Source organism: Rana temporaria, chromosome 1 (assembly GCF_905171775.1).
Source record: "Rana temporaria chromosome 1, aRanTem1.1, whole genome shotgun sequence".
In the NCBI taxonomy this organism is placed as follows: domain Eukaryota; kingdom Metazoa; phylum Chordata; class Amphibia; order Anura; family Ranidae; genus Rana; species Rana temporaria.
Genome location: NC_053489.1, coordinates 215,328,034 through 215,347,707, shown reverse-complemented (window position 1 = coordinate 215,347,707; position 19,674 = coordinate 215,328,034). Strand labels below are relative to the sequence as shown.

The 19,674-nt window shown below is 44.0% G+C and overlaps 1 protein-coding gene across 5 annotated transcripts in view; it reads right to left on the bottom strand.

Moving 5' to 3' along the window:
* Positions 1-19,674, bottom strand: part of PATZ1 (POZ/BTB and AT hook containing zinc finger 1) — a 47,309-nt gene that overhangs the window by 14,947 nt on the left and 12,688 nt on the right. For 3 of the 5 annotated variants that reach the window (XM_040349851.1, XM_040349842.1, XM_040349871.1), the window contains exons 3-5: positions 7,672-7,735; positions 7,287-7,352; positions 2,043-2,214 (exon numbers count right to left, since the gene is read on the bottom strand). In XM_040349851.1, the coding sequence (XP_040205785.1) occupies positions 2,043-2,214; positions 7,287-7,352; positions 7,672-7,735 (302 nt within the window). The remainder of the gene's footprint in view (positions 1-2,042; positions 2,215-7,286; positions 7,353-7,671; positions 7,736-19,674) is intronic. The other 2 variants (XM_040349860.1, XM_040349882.1) reach the window with 1 other exon arrangement.

Below are 19,674 nucleotides of genomic sequence, written 5' to 3'. Positions count from 1 at the left end.
CACACGCCATCGTTTTTGAAAAATGATGAACAAAGCGCGGTGACGTACAACACGTACGACGGCACTCTAAAGGGGAAGTTCTATTTGCCTTTGGGCTTCTTTTAGCCGATTCCTTGTTAGTAAAAGACGATTTGCGCTTTTTTGCCTGTTACAGCGTGATGAATGTGCTTACTCCATTATGAATGGTAGTTTTACCAGAACGAGTGCTCCAGTCTCATAACTTGCTTCTGGGCATGCGCGGGTTTAAAACGTCGTTTTTGCCCACACACGATCATTTTTAACAACACGAAAAACAACATTTTTCAGAAGCCGAAAAGCGATGTGAAGCCCACACACGATCATTTTAAATGACGTTTTTAAAAACGTCGTTTTTTTCCATGCCGAAAAACAATCGTGTGTATGCGGCATCAGGCTTAATGTTTATGTAGATGCCATACAATCATGATTGCCTCAAGGATTAAAAATTATTTGCTTAGACCCGCAGGGGTCTCCAAACTACGGCCCTCCAGTTGTTCAGAAACTACAATTCCCATCATGCCTAGTCGTGTCTGTGAATGTCAGACTTTTACAATGCCTCATGGGACGTGTAGTTCCGCAACACCTGAAGGCACGTAGTTTGGAGATCCCTGGTTAGGGCATGGGTGCTCAACCTGCAGCTCTCCAGCTGTTGTGGAACTACAAGTCCCATGAAGCATTACAAGCCAGCGACAGTTACAAGCATGTCTCCCAAAGGCAGCGGCATGATGGGCCACATGTTTAGCACCCAAGGCTTAGGGTGAAGCAGGCTATGAATAGGTAGGCCTTTCACTACTGCAATCAGAGAGATCTGTCTTCTCTATGGCTAAAGCCTCAACCTTGCTGTAAATGTTTCAGCTATATAAGTACTTGTTATAATTAAAATAAAATATTCAAAGCAAAGCTATATGTAGATTCACTAGAGACTCTCAGCAATAGAAGCATGTTGGCATAATGTACCAGCTCAGAGTTTATCATTACTAGGCTCTATCAGTCAGATCAGTGAAAAGTGATAGCGGATTGGTTGCTCTATACCACCTGGCTGATCTACGTTCATTATTTATACAGTATATTTGATGTGTGAGTTCCTATTTCCCATTAGAAAGGATTTTGATCATAAAAAATGTGTGTGTATATTTTATTTTTCCTGCTTCTTGTTTAGGGAAAGAGGTTGCTGAATGGACTTTATACGGCGTTTGATATCTTTGTTATATATTAATATTTGTCACTTCATTTTATGTTTGACATGAATGTCGATGTCATTTTTATTATTATTATTTACACATGATGTTTTATGTGTATTTTGAAGCACGGTAACATCTGATATATGATATATTAGAGCTATTTTCTATCTTTTTCTATCTTTCTTTTTCACACTGGGTACGATTTGGAACGATTTGAGATGAGATTTGACATGTCAAATCGCATCTCAAATCGGCGGCAATTGTCGGCAATGGCACTGTCCTAATCAGTGCGACGCCGCATCTGCGATTTCAAAAAGTAGTTCCTGTACAACTTTTTGCGATTTCGGGTCGCGATTTACATTAAATTGCGGCCGAAATCGCAGCAAAATCGCGCATTTTACCGCGATTTTGAATTCGCAGCAGTGTGAACCTAGGCTTATACTTGTTTGCTTGGTGTGGTGATTGCACTGTCAAGTGGTAGCTTCTGTTTCTTTGTACACTTATTTTTTTATGTTTATTTTGTTTAGTTGATATCTATATATTTTATTCTAATAGCTTTGGGATCTATCTTCTATTAGTATAATGACATATGACTTGATATTTAGTAGTATAGTAGTGATTATTTTCCAATCTAGAATCTTAAATTCAAGCCTTATAACAGCCATTCCCACCCACACAAATGCACTCATCCTGTCTTGCTTTGTAATTGCATTATCTTCATTTGTCATTGAACAAAAATATTATTACAACAGACAAGGCCATTGTGGCGCCTTCATTATACAAAATATTTCCCTTCTCTAGCATAATTGCATATACTATTAGTTCTTCCTACTTAATAGTTACCTCGATTACAAATGGTACAGAAGTTGCTAGGACCCTCACTGTGCTTCTTCAGATGGTCTGCCATATAAGCTGCCCGTAGGTATTTGCCACACACCTGACATGGTACCTTATCCTCATGACATGCCAAGTGTGAGCGCAGACGGTCACGTGTGGCGAAGGAAGCGTTACATGTCTGAAAGCAGAGATAAAGATATTATCTTAAAAACTGGTTGGAAAAACACAGCAAAGCAAAAAAAAATATTGATATTAGCATTTCTTAAATTTTTCTTTGTGTACAAAAGTGTTAAAGTGGTTTGCCCACAAAATGTATGTGTATGTAAACCCTAAGAGCCGGTTCACACAGGGGCGACTCGTCAGGCGACTTAGTCGCGCTCCGCTCTGTTCAATGGAACCGTTCTAATAGGAGCGACTCAAGTCCCTCCGACTTAGAAAAAGGTTCCTGTACAACTTTGGGGGCGACTTGCATTGACTTCAATAAAGAAGTCAATGCAAGTCGCCTCTGAAGTCGTCTTGAGATCACCCTGCCGAGTCGCCCCCAAAGTTGTGCTGCCCCTGTGTGAACCGGGTCTAACAATAAAAGCCTCTTATTTGTTTTCTTTTGGTCTGTAAAATATACCAATTAGGCTTCATTTCCACTGGCGTTTTTACAGCCACTGTTGTTAGCCTTTTTTACAGCTTAAAAACGCCTGTCCATGTTTATTTTGTAAAAAAAAAAAAAAAAAAAAATATATATAATATTTTTTGGTGAGCTGCAGCTTTAAAAATGCCGCGGTAGCGTTTTTGAGCGTTTTCACGCGTTTTTTAACGTCTGGCGTTTTTACAGCTCTACTCTGGAGCTTCAGAACGCCCTGGTCCTGCGTTTTTTTTACAGCTCAAAAACGCCTATGCCATTTGCAGCTCAAAAACGCCTATGTGGGCATGATGCCATAGAATAACATGGACAGGCGTTTTTAAGCTGTAAAAAACGCTCAGAAAAGTGGCTGTAAAAACATCAGTGGAAATGAAGCCTTAAAGCATTTGTTATATCTGTTCAAGAATTGCAAAAATATCGCTTGATCCTTCCAGACATCCAGTGAGCTGACAACTTCCCATGCTCTATGCCTCTTCTGCATTATTGTACCCCCTCCCCATTGTATGTATATAAGGAGAGGGGAAGGTGTTTTGTTGTCCAAACACACTTCCTGTCATAGGGTGACAATGCGGATCCTTTATAGATACAAGGTAAGTGTTGTCACCCTAGGGCAGGAACTGTGTTACCGGCAGGATCACCAGGAACAAAATTAAGACAAAAGGGAAAGCTAATGCATTTAAGGTGCGATATAATAAATATTAGTTCTTGAGTTTATATACACTTTAATGTCACTGTCTATACTATTGCAATGTGTACCTTCCTGCTTGTGTGATAGTAATCAGTATACTGAGCACGGTTACAGGTTTACTTTATTTTGGGAATACTAAGAAGTATGCACTTACCTTCCCTGTGATTTCCCTAGCCAGTCTGATCAATTGCCAGACCAAGTTCAATTTGACTGCAGAGATGAACTAATTTAGGGTGGTCATACATGGGCTGGTATTTTCAAGTGATGTTCTTGATTTAAGCATGTTTTGCAATGATCGGACCATGTATAACATTTCTACAATATGAAAATGAGTGCCTTCAGCCATTCCCATGTGCTGGGAAATCTTTGCATTAACATGTGCCAATCTTAGACTGGTATTAAGATGCATGCTCCTCTGTCACGGCTTAGTTAATTACATTGGCTACCAGTGCTCCTGAGACATGATATAGGATGGATGGCTGTGTCCCTGCCCTAATATGCTAGCAACATATTGTTTAGTCTTGTTAAAGAGGAGTTCCAACCATTTCTGTGTTTATTAAAAGTCAGGAGCTACAAAAAGTGTAGCTGCTGACTTTTAATAAACACACACTCACCTGTCCCACGGTCCAGCAGTTCGGTCACCCAAAGCCTTGCTTCTCTCCCTTTCCCTCCCCGGCATCACTACTGTGGGGTGTGCACTTCACAGTGGGATGCGCACTGTGCATGCGCTAATCGTGCTGCGCATCCTAAATGACCGTGCAATCTTCTGGGACCTGTGATCTTCTGTGTCACAGAAGATTGCAGGGAGGGAGGTGCTGGCTGGGTGGACTGGGCGTAAGTGGGAGCTGGGTACTTGTCAACTAGGTACCCCCCCCCCAAAAAAAATTACATGTCAGGATTGCTTAGAGCAAAAGTTTAACTTTTGGGTGGAACTCTACCATTTCAATGCTAATTAGCATCCAAAATATAATAATAATAAAAAAAAAATATATATATATATATATATATATATATATATAAAAATATATATATATAATTAAAGTGTTTTTTGTTTTTTTTTAAACTTGATTACACTACACATCCTGCAACCCTGTCAATCTCACAAAAACAAAATACTAATTTTATAAAAAATTATCTATGTATCCCATTTCTGTAGTGTGGTAATGTACGGTCATTAATCAGCACTACGCCAACTATTTACATGCATTGTGTTAAGGCAGCCCATTCATTGTGAATCGGGAGCTAACGCATCCCAAAGCAGATAAAGTTCAACTCTTTTTATCGGGAAAGCACTGCACTACCATATACCATAGAGATGTGAACTTATCTTATAGACTTGCACTGAAGGCCGCTTAAGGGGCATTGAAGAACAGTGACGTCCCATCATGCAAACATGTTAAGAACACACAGATGCAAAAAAATTCATGCAATTTTTTGCATTTACAGTCATTTTAATGGGCCTGCTTAAACTGCCATACATGAATATTACCTATAGGTAAGTGTATAACAAGGCTTACCTATAGGTACTGTAAATATCTCGTAGGAGATATTTACTGTACATGCAGCTGGTGGCATCACCATCTTCCTTCCGGGTTCGCGGACTCCAGCTGTGTGAGTGGCCGGAGCCACGATGACGTCACTCACGCTGTTTACGGCACAAGACTGGCCCGGGTGCCCTAAAACAATAGCTCCCGTGCCCATGTGCGGGAGTGGCGTCATCGTGGCCCCCGGCCACTCACACAGCTGGAGTCTGCGAACACGGAAAGAAGATGGGTGAAGATGGAAGCCCTGTCAGCGGTGACAGCTCGCTTTGTTCTAAGGTGAGTTTCACCTAATGTGCTAGTACACGATGTACAATGCACATTATAACTTTGCAGGTTAAAAAAAAAAATGCCAGCAGTTTACTACCACTTTAATGCACACTAACGCACAAAAATTTTACACGCCCTATATATTAAAAATAAGCATTGAGCTGCAGCACTTACCTGTGAACTACCATCCTAATTATGAAGGGGATTTCCACTTGATATACAGTTTTGGCTAGATGCTGGAAAGTGAAACCATCTATCCTTTTCCATATACAGTATCTCACAAAAGTAAGTACACCCCCACATTTTTGTAACTTTTTTTTAGACCTTTTCACTTGAAAACACTGAAGAAATGACACTTTGCTACAATGTAAAGTAGTGAGTGTACAGCTTGTAACACGGTGTAAATTTGCTGTCCCCTCAAAATAACTCAACACACAGCCATTAATGTCTAAACCGCTGCCAACAAAAGTGAGTACACCCCTAAGTGAAAATGTCCAAATTGGGCCCAAAGTGTCATTATTTTGTGTGGCCACCATTATTTTCCAGCACTGCCTTAACCCTCTTGGACATGGAGTTCACCAGAGCTTCTCAGGTTGCCGTTGGAGTCCTCTTCCACTCCTCCATTAAGACATCATGGAGCTGGTAAATGTTAGAGACCTTGCGCTCCTCCACCTTCCGTTTAAGGATGCCCTACAGATGCTCAATAGGGTTTAGGTCTGGAGACACGCTTGGCCAGTCCATCACCTTTACCCTCAGCTTCTTTAGCAAGGCAGTGGTCGTTTTGAAGGTGTGTTTGGGGTCGTTATCATGTTGGAATACTGCCCTGCGGCCCAGTCTCTGAAGTGAGGGGATCATGCTCTGCTTCAGTATGTCACAAGCTGTACACTCACTACTTTACATTGTAGCAAAGTGTCATTTCTTCAGTGTTGTCACATGAATAAATAATAAAATATTTACAAAATGTGAGGGGTGTACTCACTTTTGTGAGATACTGTATATTCCTTTTAGACACTTTATTGGTATTGGTATCTGGGGCCCAGATTCACTTACGGCCGCTCTACATTGTGCGGGCGTAGAGTATCGTATTTACGCTACGCCGCCGCAACTTAAAGAGGCAAGTGCTGTATTCACAAAGCACTTGCGTCCTAAGTTACGGCGGCGTAGCGTAAATGGGCCGGCGTAAGCGCGCGTAATTCAAAGTAGGCTGGTAGGGGGCGTGTTGTATTTAAATGAGGCTTGACCTCATGTAGATGCATGGCCGAATAAACGGCGCATGCGCGCACATGCTCAGTATCACGTCGTATTTACGCCCAAAGATACGTCGGCTCAATGCCTGTGACGTGAACGTAACCTACGCACAGCCCTATTCGCGTACGACTTACGCAAACGACATAAAAAGATACGCTTGTTTCGACTTTGCATGGGCTGCGCCACCTAGAGACCAGCTTTATCTTTACGCCGGCGTAAGTCTTACGTAAACGGCGTAACTAATTGCGACGGGCGTACGTACGTTCGTGATACGGGCGTATCTTGCTCATTTACATATTCGACGCAAAAATCAAGGAAGTGCCACCTAGCGGCCAGTGTAATTATTGCACCCCAAGATACGACGGCGTAGGAGACTTACGCCGCTCGTATCTTGGCCAAATCTATGCGTAACTGATTCTATGAATCAGCCGCACAGATACGCCGGGGGCCATTCGGACTTACGACGGCGTATCTGGAGATACATCGTCGTATGTCTTTGTGAATCCGGGCCTGAGTTTCTAACCACCTGCTGTGGCCATTATGAGGGGTTCTCACTTTACCTGCTGGATACAAGAAAAGGGGACGGAGCACACAATGGAGGGCAGGAACACCCAACCCTCCTCACTCCATCAGTTTCCACCTAGAACCTGAAATATCACTTTTGGGTGCATTATCCCTTTAAACATACCCTGACAACAGCTAACATTATTACAAGACTTGCTCACAAACATACTAGATGATACATGCACACAGACAAAAGAACTGAAAAATGCCATACACTTTTTAGGCCCAATTAAATCACCAGTCCCGCTTCTTTGCTTCAGAAAAGTATATTCAGGTTGTGTTTCATTTTCATTTTGCATTACCTGTCCTCCTCCTCCTCCTCTCTCCTGCTCACTGTGCACTTGGCTGGCAAATCCTTCTGCAGATTTCTAGTTTGGAGAAAAACGGGTGTAAAATCATTTTGGTGGGCCCTTTCAATAGGAAAATGTGACTTGTCAAAACTATATCAAATTCTGCACAGCAGATCAGTCTAGTTAGGAAATAAAGGCAGTGAAAGTATTGAAAATGTAAATTTTATTACCCTTTACCTGGACTTGTAGATGCAAGAAATGGACAATTAATAGAATGTTACTGCAGAAACAGTGCCTGTAAAGTGGGACTGGTGCTTTAAGTCGCACAAGGAAAATGTTGACATTCAATCACTTTCACAGGACTGTAAGCCACAGTCCCCCATCCCCAGTGCCATACCTCACACTTGTGCGGCCTCTCGGATGTGTGAACCTGTTTAATGTGTCCATTAAGGTGGTCTGGCCTGTTAAAAAAAAAAAAAAATGAGCAAGAATTATTTCATGAATTTCAACCAATGCATTTCTTTGTCCTTATAAGTTTCAGTTAAAAAAAAGAAACATAAATCAATATGACCAAATGCTATCTGCATGGAGTTTGCATGTCCTCCCTGTGCTTGTATGAGTTCCCTCTAGTTTTCCCCCACACTCAAAAGACATGCTAGTAAGCTAATTGTCTCCTGTATTGAGACAATACAGTGATGGTGAACCTTGGCACCCCAGATGTACATTTCCCATGATGCTCATGTATTCTGCAGTGTACGCGAGCATCATGGGAAATGTAGTGCCAAGGTTCGCCATCACTGCCCTAGGATGGAGTGTGTCCAAGATGGCTGCCTCAGTATCTGCCTCCAACAGTAGATAAAGTGCTGTGAATTTCCAGAAAGAAAAGTGCTATATAATAAAAGTCAATTCATAAAGTATAGCTTTAGACCCCTTTCACACTGAGGAGTTTTTCTGGCGGTACAGCGCTAAAAATAGCGCTGCTATACTGCCTGAAAAACTCCTTCACTGCCTACTCAATGTGAAAGCCTGAGGGTGTTTTTGCAGTGCCTCAGTGTGAAAGGGTAAGGCGTTTTTACAGCGCTTTCAGTTCATTTCAATGGAGAGGGGCGTTTTTGGAGCGTTGTTTTTAGCGCCCAAAAGCTGCTACAAAGATGCTGCTTGCAGGACTTTTCTCAACTCCCCACCAGTGCCACGCCTCAGTGTGAAAGGGTAAGGCGTTTTACAGCGCTTTCAATTCATTTCAATGGAGAGGGGCGTTTTTGGAGCGTTGTTTTCAGCGCCCAAAAGCTGCTCCAAAGATGCTGCTCGCAGGACTCAGTGTGAAAGGGTCCATTGAGATGCATGGAGAGCATTTCAGGAGCATTTTATTAGCGCTATTTTTAACGCTAAAACGTTGTAAGTGTGAAAGGGGTCTTAGGCCCCTTTCACATTGAGGAGTTTTTCAGGCGGTACAGCGCTAAAAATAGCGCTGCTATCGCGCCTGAAAAACTCCTTCACTGCAGACTCAATGTGAAAGCCCGAGGGCTTTCACACTGAGGCGATGCGCTGGCGGGAGAGAAAAAAATCTCCTGTCAGCAGCATCTTTGGAGCGGTGAGAGGAGCGGCATGTATACCGCTCCTTCCCATTGAAAACAATGGGAAACCGCGGCAATACCGCCCGCAATGCGCCTGCGGGCGGTATTAACTCTTTATCGGCCGCTAGCGGGGGTTAATACGGCAATTCCGGCGGTATAGCGCCGCTATTTTTAGCGGGGGTTAATACGGCAATTCCGGCGGTATAGCGCCGCTATTTTTAGCGGCGTTATACCGCCACCGCAGCTCCCGCCCCAGTCTGAAAGGGGCCTTAGTGCAGGCCTCCTTCACTTACCTCATCTTTCGATTTTGCTTTTAAATGTCCTTATTTCTTCTGAGAAATCCTCACTTCCTGTTCTTCTGTCTGTAACTCCACACAGCAATGCAAGGCTTTCTCCCTGGTGTGGAGTGTCGTGCTCGCCCCCTCCCTTGGACTACAGGAGAGTCAGGACGCTCTCTATGTTGCAGATAGAGAAAGGAGCTGTGTGTTTGAGGGCGTCCTGACTCTCCTGTAGTCCAAGGGAGGGGTGAGCACGACACTCCACACCAGGGAGAAAGCCTCGCATTACTGTGTGTAGTTACAGACAGAAGAACAGGAAGTGAGGATTTCTCAGAAGAAATGAGGAAATTTAAAAGCAAAATGGAAGGATGAGGTAAGTGAAGGAGGACTGCACTGAGGTAAAGGAAGCTATTTATGAAAACTTTTTTTACCTTTACAACCCCTTTAAGTAGGAATAGTTGGTGTTAAAATAAGCATATTTACAGTATTTTAAACAATTTTGGAGACAGTTATCATGCAGTAATATACCAAACAGAGTAAAAGTGTATTTAAACCCATGTTTTTTTTTTACGTTTTGGAGAGGGCAGGGAGGGGGTTAGAACCTCTGCCAAATTGTACTGCTGAAGCATAAAAGCCTGATTTTTTTTTGGCATAAGGTGAGACATACAACCCGCTGCTAGCATGCCTGTCAAAGTCAATGACAAGCTGAAAAATGGACTGTACGCGCCTGGAGTAGTACTTGCAATTAGGGCAGGGGTCTCAAACTGGCAGCCCTCCAGCTGTTGCGAAACTACAAGTTCCATCATGCCTCTGCCTGTGGGAGTCATGCTTGTAACTGTCAGCCTTGCAATGCCTCATGGGACTTGTAGTTTTGCGACAGCTGCAGGGCCGCCAGTTTGAGACCCCTGATTTAGGGCCATATGCATTCAGAGACCCCTTTTTAAATAGGGCACAAACACATACTAATAAAAATAACTCATCAGTCTTAGTGATCAACATATATTAACTCAGGGGTTGACAAATTTGCTTGGAATCTAGGAGCAAGCTAAAAAAGTTAGGAGCCAGAAAACGCGCCCCGTCCCAACGAGCTTGCGCGCAGAAGCGAACACGTACGTGAGCAGCGACCGCATATGTAAATGGTGTTCAAACCACACATGTGAGGAATCGCCGCGATTGGTAGAGCGAGAGCAATAATTCTAGCCCTAGTCCTCCTCTGTAACTCAAAACTTGCAACCTGTAGAGTTTTTTAAACGTTGCCTGAGATTTTAAAGGGTAAAAGTTTGACGCCATTCCACGAGCGGACGTAATTTTGAAGCGTGACATGTTGGGTATCAATTTACTCGGCGTAACATTATCTGGGGATAACTTTACTCTTGTCTTATTTTTTAATTAAAAAAAGTGAGATTATTTCCCAAAAAAAGTGCGCTTGTAAGACCGCTGCGCAAATACGGCGTGACAGAAAGTATTGCAACGATCGCCATTTTATTCTCTAGGGTGTTGGGATAAAAAATATATATAATGTTTGGGGGTTCTAATTAGAGGGAAGAAGATGGCAGTGAAAATAGTGAAAAATTTCATTAGAATTGCTGTTTAACTTGTAATGCTTAACTTGTAATACCAACGGCCACCCCCAGATGGCGCCAGCTTACACATCTGGTGGTAATAACTTGTTATACCAATGGCTCACCACCAGATGGCGCCAGCTCACAACATTTTTTTTTTTTTTTTTTAAATGTTTTTTTTTTTTTTTTTTTTTTGCCCCCCCCTTCCAAGCCAAGTCGCCAGGACCCTATTTCTAGCCGCCATGGCGACCTGGCGCCCGGGATTTGTCGAGCCCTGTATTAACTCAAATCTTACAGTCTTTATTTGTCGTTGCAGAGAGTCCATTGGGGCCAGATGAGAGCACAGTGCTCAGCCTAATGCCAAGAAAGAAAAGTTAAGTCTGCAACATAGATTTTAGGGGTGGGATATCGCTACTGTTGTTGCAAAAACTATTGGTCATTTTATTTAGAGCTGTGATTGTCCCTTGCAGTTTGAAGTAGATTTACATTTTAAATATTGTGTCTTCTATGAATTCGACATAGATAATGACTTCTTAATTCTCCTTACATAGCATTGCACACCTATTTAAGTAAACCAGGGTAATTCAAACTTATGCCGCGTACACACGACTGTTATTCATGTCATGGGAAAAAAGCAAAGTTTTTCTCCACGCAATTCCTCTCAAGCCTTCCTTGCATACACACGATCGTGAAAAAAAATGCTCGCGCAAAGCGTGGTGACGTACAACACGTACGACGCCACTATAAAGGGAAAGTTTTATTCAAATGGCGCCACCCTTTGGGCTGATTATGCAAATTTCCCTTCTCATAACTTGCTTCTGAGCATGCGTGTTTTTTTCCCCGTCGTTAAAGCCTACACACGACCGTTTTTCACAACGAGAAAACTGACGAGAAAAAATAGAGCAGGTTCTAAGGGCCAGATTCAGAAAGAATTACGTTGCTCCACGGCAGCGTAACGTATCCCATTTACGCTACACCGCCGCAGGTTTACAGCGTAAGTGCCTGATTCACAAAGCTCTTACCTGTAAACTTGCGGCGGTGTAACGTAAATGCGCTCGGCGCAAACCCGCCTAATTCAAATGGGGCGGGCACCATTTAAATTAGGCGCGTTCCTGCGCCAAACGTTCTGCGCATGCTCCGTGTTCAAATTTCCCAACATGCATTGCGCGAAATTACGGCGCCCCAACGTTTTTTTTGAAATGGGGAACATAACCCCAAATGTCAAGATTTAAGGAGCTGTGTCCGTCCATGGACGATAAGAAAAAAAATGTTTTACTATCCAAAGTTAAAGCGGGGGTTCACCCTATCGACAGGAAAAAAAAAAAATTTTTTTCTTTTACCTTTAAATCAGGCACTGTAGCGCGAGCTACAGTATGCCTGTCCCGAATTTTTTCCCCCCATACTCACCTTGTAGTCGTCCATCGAAGATACCGGGGAATGGGCGTGCCTCTGGAGACGGAGGATGATTGACGGCCGGCTCTGGCGCGTCACGCTTCTCCGGAAATAGCCGAAATAGGCTTGGTCTTCACGACGCGTGCGCATAGCCTGTGCGCACGCGCCGTGAAGAGCCGAGACCTACTCCGGCTGTCTTCGGGGAGAGTGACGTGCCAGGGCCGGCCGTCAATCATCCTCCCTCTCCATAGGCACGCCCATTCCCCGCGGGAGCCGGAATCTACGATGGACGACTACGAGGTGAGTACGGGGTTAAAAAAATCGGGACAGGCATACTGTAGCTCGCGCTACAATGCCTGTCTCGATGGTAACATCATGGGATTGTGGGTGAACTACCGCTTTAAAACAACAAGGGCAAAAGATTTAATAGATGGAAAGTTGAAAAAAATGTCCATTTAAAAAAATGTTTTATTAAAAAATAAAAGGCAAAAAAAGTGTTAGCATGTCATAAATCCCACAAAATGCTATCGAATCACACTCTGGCACCACTAACGTGCGTTACCGCGTTTCGTATTCCCGGACGTCTTACGCAAAAAAAAAAAAATCGAAATTCGACGCGGGAACGACAGCCATACTTTAACATGGCTGATCTAAAGATAAGCCATGTTAAAGCAGGTGTAACTTTGCGACGGGTAAAAACGACTAGCGACGACGTACGCAATCCCGTACGACGTACGGGATTGCGACGAACGAGCGGATCTTCGTGGATCGCCGTAACTAGTCATTTGCATATTCTACGCCGACCGCAATGGCCTCGCCACCTAGCGGCCGGCATAGAATCCTTAAGATCCTTAAGATCCGACAGTGTAAGGCCCCGTACACACGAGAGGATTATCCGCTGGAAACGGTCCTCCGGACCGTTCCAGCGGATAAATCCTCTGGCGGATTTTGATCTGATGGTTGCACTAACCATCAGATCGAAATCCGCGCGGAATCCATCCGCGGTGACGTGTCGCGCCGTCGCCGCGATGATGACGTAGCGACGTGCGCGACGCTGGAAGATAAAGACTTCCACGCATGCGTCGAATCATTACGACGCATGCGAGGGAGAGGAGCGGACGGATTGATCCGGTGAGTCTGTACAGACCACCGGATCAATCCGCTGGACAGGATTCCAGCGGATAGATTTCTTAGCATGCTAAGAAATTTTTATCCGCTGGAAATCCGTCGGCTGGAATTTTTTCCGCCGATAAATGTCCGCTCAGACGTACACACCACAGGATCTATCCGCTGGAACTGATCTGCGGATAAATCCCAGCGGATAGATCCGGTCGTGTGTATGGGGCCTTAGTCAAGTACACCTGTCGGATCTTAGGGCTAGCTATGCGTAACTGATTCTATGAATCAGCCGCATAGTTAGGACGGGCGGATCACAGAGATATGACGGCGTATCAGGAGATACGCCGTCGTATCTCTTCTGTGAATCTGGCCCTAAATTTTTAATTGTTATTTTTCTCGTCGCGAAAAATGCTCTGGAGCCTACACACGACCGTTTTTCACGACCAATTTCAAAAATTGCATTTTTCTCATCATGAAAAACAGTCGTGTGTACGCGGCATAAGCCTATGATAAAAAAAGAAAATGCATAAGCAGAGGCCCTAACCCATACTGCTATCCAGGCCACCCTATTGGTCTTTTATTGTAAATGGTGATCTGACCAGCCAGTAGGGAGCCTCAAAGGGTAAATTTGCATGCAATTTCAGTGTACTGTATCTCAGGAGGCATTCTTGTTTTGATGTGCAGTTTGCACTTAAGTAACCTCTGCTTAAGTATTTTTCCATTACATAATTAGTTGGGCAAGTTTGTGAAAGGTTTATTAGTAGTGCTCCACTGAGATCTATCATAGACATAAAATATATACCGTAACAGATCTATACAAAATGAATGTCCTGTGCCCAGGCCCGGACTGGGACAAAAAATAGGCCCGGGCATTTTAGACTGAGCAGCCCGGGGGGGGGGGGGGGGGGGGGGGGGAGCGGCGCGGCGGGGGTTAGTGATGGGATGTGGGGTGAGATAAAGAAATATAGATAGACAGAGAGAGAGAGAAAGAAAGATAGGTAGGTAGGTAGATAGATAGATAGATAGACAGACAGACAGATAGATACAAAGAAAGATAAAGATAGATAGATAGATAGATAGATAGATAGATAGATAGATAGATAGATAGATAGATAGATAGATAGATAGATAGATAGATAGATAGATAGATAGATAGGAAGGAAGATAGAGAAAGAAAGAAGGGAAGGAAGATAGATGTAGATAGATAGATAGATAGATAGATATATGGGTAGATAGACAGATAGATAGATAGATAGATAGATAGATAGATAGATAGATAGATAGATAGATAGATATCTCATAGTACTCACTCAGAGGCAGGAGGGACTGACTGGATGGATATCAGACTCCATCTTTCCTTTTTGTTTGGCTTTATCTTGAATATTCCCGCCCACTTCCCTTAGGCAGCAGAACAGTGTCTGTCGGGGAGAGTGGGCGGGCAGACACATGAGGAGAGGATGAGAGGAGGGGGAGGAGTAGAAGCAGGTCCTTTGCGCTATGGAGTGCCTAGTTGGTGGTACCAGAGTGCGAGTCTGTACCATTTTGTGTTTTTTTTGACATGCTGACATTTTTTCTGCCTACGTGAGGGTAAAACTTTATTTTTTAATAACAAGTTGTTAAGAGGCATGTCGCTAGTATTAGCCTCTTTTTCTGTGCATATGGGATTTCCATCTTGAGGTATCCGTCTGTGATTCGGATTCATATACGAGGACGGCAGTCCGGAGTGGGTTATACAAAAGGGCTCTCAAACCTTCAATTAAAGCAGTGTTTCTCAATTCCAGTCCTCAGGCCCCCCCAACAGGTCAGGTTTTCAGGATTTCCATTATTTTGCACAGGTGATTTGATCAGTTTCACTGCCTTAGTAATCACCACAGCCTTTTCATCTGAGGGAAATCCTGAAAACCTGACCTGTTGGGGGGGCCTGAGGACTGGAATTGAGAAACACTGAATTAAAGTGTTACTAAACCCACAAAAGTAAAATCAGTCTGTATTGCAGTAAAGCACGTTTGTTATACTCACTGTGGAACCTAAGGGGTTAATCCTCTGCATTGTGTAAAAAAGGCTGTCTGATCCTGTCTTCTCTGAATCTCCCCTTCTTCCACTGTCCTTAATCCATCTCCTGATAGAACAGAGCATTGGAGGCATTCTGCACATGCTTAGTTTGGTGTGTATTGCTAGAGAGTTTTTTTGTTTTTTTTTACTTGGGAGGATGCATGTGATCAGCAAAGGGCCAATCAACACTGTCCAGACAGAGGGTCAGGGGTCCTGCAGCCTCATAGGACAGTCAGCATAGAATGAAAAGTCGACCAGACACTGGTAGAAGTCACAAGACTGCTCTAACGGCTGATTATAAAAAGTATTTAGCAGTTTATATTTTCTAAAATAATTGCATTTCCATGTTCTGTGTACTGTAAGAGACAAGATATAGTGAATGCAGAGTCCTGGGTTTAGTAACACTTTAATCTTGCAGATCGATTTTGACAGTGAGCTGCTCTCCTATGGGATTAATCACTGGGTGTTCTTCGTTTCCATTTTAAGACAGGAAGATTTTCATTTGGATCTTGGGTGCCTAATCATAGACTTATGCCGCGTACACACGATCGGGCTTTTGCCCGGCCAATCTCATCGGAGAAAAATAGAACATGTTCTATATCTAAACTCCGATGGAAGTCATCGGAATTTCCGATGAAAAAACTCTGATGGGGCTACACACGATCGGAATAAAGTCCATCTGACTTTTTCCATCGGAAATTCCGATCGTGTGTACAAGGCATTACAGTCTAAATGATTTATGAACTATATTTTATTTATGATGGATGTTTTGTATATTACCTTGGATGCTATTCACGTTTTTTTTTTTGCATTGATATATATCGCACTCCTTTTCTACTGATTTGATACAAGAGATCTGACTGCCAAAACTTCTTGTTGTGACAATTCTGACATCAGCCTTATTTTGGCAAAATAATAAAGGCTGCCAAATCAAACCCAAGCCAACAGTTGATTTTCTTTAGCTCAATCAGCCAGCATTTAATCAGATGAGCCAATACACTTTCTGATCCAGGCACTGTGGCCCAGATTCACAAAGACTTACGACGGCGTATCTCCAGATACGCCGTCGTAAGTCCGAATGGCCGCCGTCGTATCTATGCGCCTGATTCATAGAATTAGTTACGCATAGATTTGGCCAAGATACGAGCGGCGTAAGTCTCCTACGCCGTCGTATCTTGGGTTGCAATAATTACGCTGGCCGCTTCCTTGATTTCCGCGTTGAATATGTAAATGAGCAAGATACGCCGATTCACGAACGTACGTACGCCCGCCGCAATTAGTTACGCCGTTTACATAAGACATACGCCGGCGTAAAGATAAAGCTGGTCTCTAGGTGGCGCAGCCCATGCAAAGTATGGACGTCGGAACAAGCGTATCTTTTTACGACATTTGTGTAAGTCGTACGCGAATAGGGCTATGTGTAAGTTACGTTCACGTCACAGGCATTGAGCCGACGTATCTTTGGGCGTAAATACGACGTGATACTGAGCATGCGCGCGAATGCGCCGTTCGTTCGGCCATGCATCTACATGGGGTCAAGCCTCATTTAAATACAACACGCCCCCTACCAGCCTACTTTGAATTACGCGCACTTACGCCGGCCCATTTACGCTACGCCGCCGTAACTTAGGACGCAAGTGCTTTGTGAATACAGCACTTGCCTCTCTAATTTGCAGCGGCGTAGCGTAAATACGATACGGTACGCCCGCGCAACGTAGAACGGCCGTACGTGAATCTAGGCCTGTGCATCTAATATGTGTGTGTGGCTATGGGAGGAACTAGTGATAATCACTAACACTATAAGTAGAAGGTTTTTGGCGAATATTGGCTGTACTACATTAATAACCCTAATGATTTTCCTGTAGGAGATATGCACAGATCTAAATTTGTGCATTGACTATTCTTGATGAATTATGGATAGCAAAGACATTTCTATAGATCAGTGGTGCCTTGGGGTACGATTCCTTCCACAGTCACAAATGACGTGGCACAATTATTCCCTTGGATTTCCTTTCACTTTCTGTTTTGGCTATGGGGCAGGAAGTGAAGGGAAATCTTCTCAATTGGACATAAATGGCAAAAAAAAAATGCCAGGGGTTATAACCCTCTTCTACTTCTATCCAAAATAAAAAAAATAAAAAAAGTTTGCCTATAGTTGTACTTTAAAGCCCATCCCTTGGATAAAATTATCCACACTCCCGTCACCCTCTAGCCCAGGGGTGGCCAACCAGTGGCCCGTGGAGCCCTCTGATGTGGTCCACGACCTCCTGCTCTGGAATGGCGGGTTGGCAAGCCCAGAAATCAGGTTGCCGACCCGCCATACCGCAGCATCAGTGTTGTGAATGAAGCTGGTGGTAGAGGAAGAAAGCAGCTGCGGAGCAGAGCCCCATAAGCTGATGCTTCCTCGACAGCGCCGGCTTTTGCCACAGGTGGGGTCTATGGCAAAGTTCAGCTAACCCGCAGGTTTGACACAGGTGCACTACACTGCACCTGCGGTGTGGGTAAACTGCAGCACATCAGTGTGAAAGCAGTCTTAGGCCCTTTTCACACGATCAGCCCGACCAAATGGGACCCTCCATTCACCTTTATAGAGCGACAGATGTCTGTTTACGCCCGCCTACTACCAATCGGAAAAACAGAAGGGAATCTGTCCCCTTTCATCTGGGTGGATCGGAGGGCCTATTGCGTAGCTGTGACCTGTCATCCAACCGCTTTGCTCATTGTGGCGCTCGACTGGTCCTCGCTCTTCAAAAGGTTGGGCACTACTGAGGCACTATTTCTTCCATTGATATCAATGATGGGGCGCTACTCCTCCTCCTACTGACCACCAACTCATGTTTACCCTCACTGATGCTGGGCCCAGGACATTTCTACTCCCAATTATTATTATTATTATTATTATACAGGATTTATATAGCGCCAACAGTTTGCGCAGCGCTTTACATCAGTGGCCACAATTTGCCCCCCTAAAGTCTGTAATACAGAAAACTGTCCCTGTGTTTGAAAAGTTTGGAGACCCTTGCTCTAAATGATCGCTGGAAGTAAAAAAAAAAAAAAAATGAAATGCCCATTTTACACACCAAACTCTACTCTCAAAATTCTTCTCTCTTCCTATGTTTACACAGGAGGTGTCCTTAAGTGGGTGTCCACATCACTTTCCTCAATGAAGTGGACACTTCTTAGTGCCTGTCCATCAGAGGAGTTATGCCGCGTACACGCGACCGTTTTTCATGAGGAGAAAAATGCAATTTCTTAAATTGGTCGTGAAAAACGATTGTGTGTAGGCTCCAGAGCATTTTTCTCGACGAGAAAAATGGCAATGAAAAATTTAGAACCTGTTCTATTTTTTCTCTTCGTTTTTTATGTCGTTCTATTTCACGTCGTGAAAAACGGTCGTATGCACGCTTTAACGAGGGGGGAAAAATGCGCATGCTCAGAAGCAACTTATGAGACGGGAGCCCTCGTTCTGGTAAAACTAGCATTCGTAATGGAGATAGCACATTCGTCACACTGTAACAGACTGAAAAACATGAAGACTGAAAAGCATGAATCGTCTCTCACAAACTTTTACTAAGGCCCCATACACAGGATATAATTTATCCGCGAATACGGTCCAGCGGACTGTTTCCGCGGATAAATCCTCTCGAGGATTTCGGCGGATTTTCATGCGATGGAGTGTACACACCATCGCATTGAAATCCGCGCCGAAATCCTCTGGCGATGACGTGTTGCGCTGTCGACGCGATTATGACGCGGCGACGTGCGCGACGCTGTCATATAAGGAATTCCACGCATGCGTCTAATCATTGCGACGCATGCGGGGGATCCCTTCGGACGGATGGATCCGGTGAGTCTATACAGACCAGCGGATCCATCCGTTGGGATGGACTCCAGCAGATGGATATGTTCTGCATGTCAGCGAATATTCGATCTGCTGGAATCCATCCCAGGGGAGATATATCCGCGGAAACAGATCCGCTGGCGTGTACACACCATAGGATCTATCCGCTGAAACCCATTTGCTGGGATTTATCTGCGGATGGATTCTATGGTGTGTACGGGGCCTAACACGCGGTAACACAAAATCAGCAAAAGCAGCCCAAAGGGTGGCGCCATTCGAATGTAACTTCCCCTTTATAGTGCTGTTGTACGCGTTGTACGTCACCACGCTTTGCTCAGGATTTTTTTTTCACGATCGTGTGTATGCAAGGCGGGCTTGAGAGGAATCACGACGAGAAAAACGTTGTTCTTTTCCATGACATGAATAACGGTCGTGTGTACGTGGCATTAGATCATTGCAAGGTGATGGTAAGAGAGCCGCCATCAAGGGACCATCTGCAGCACTGGAATAGCAGTCCCCCGCACCTGGAAATGGCATCGGCGAGCGACTTTAGGTGAGTATAACTTCATTCACAAGGAAAAT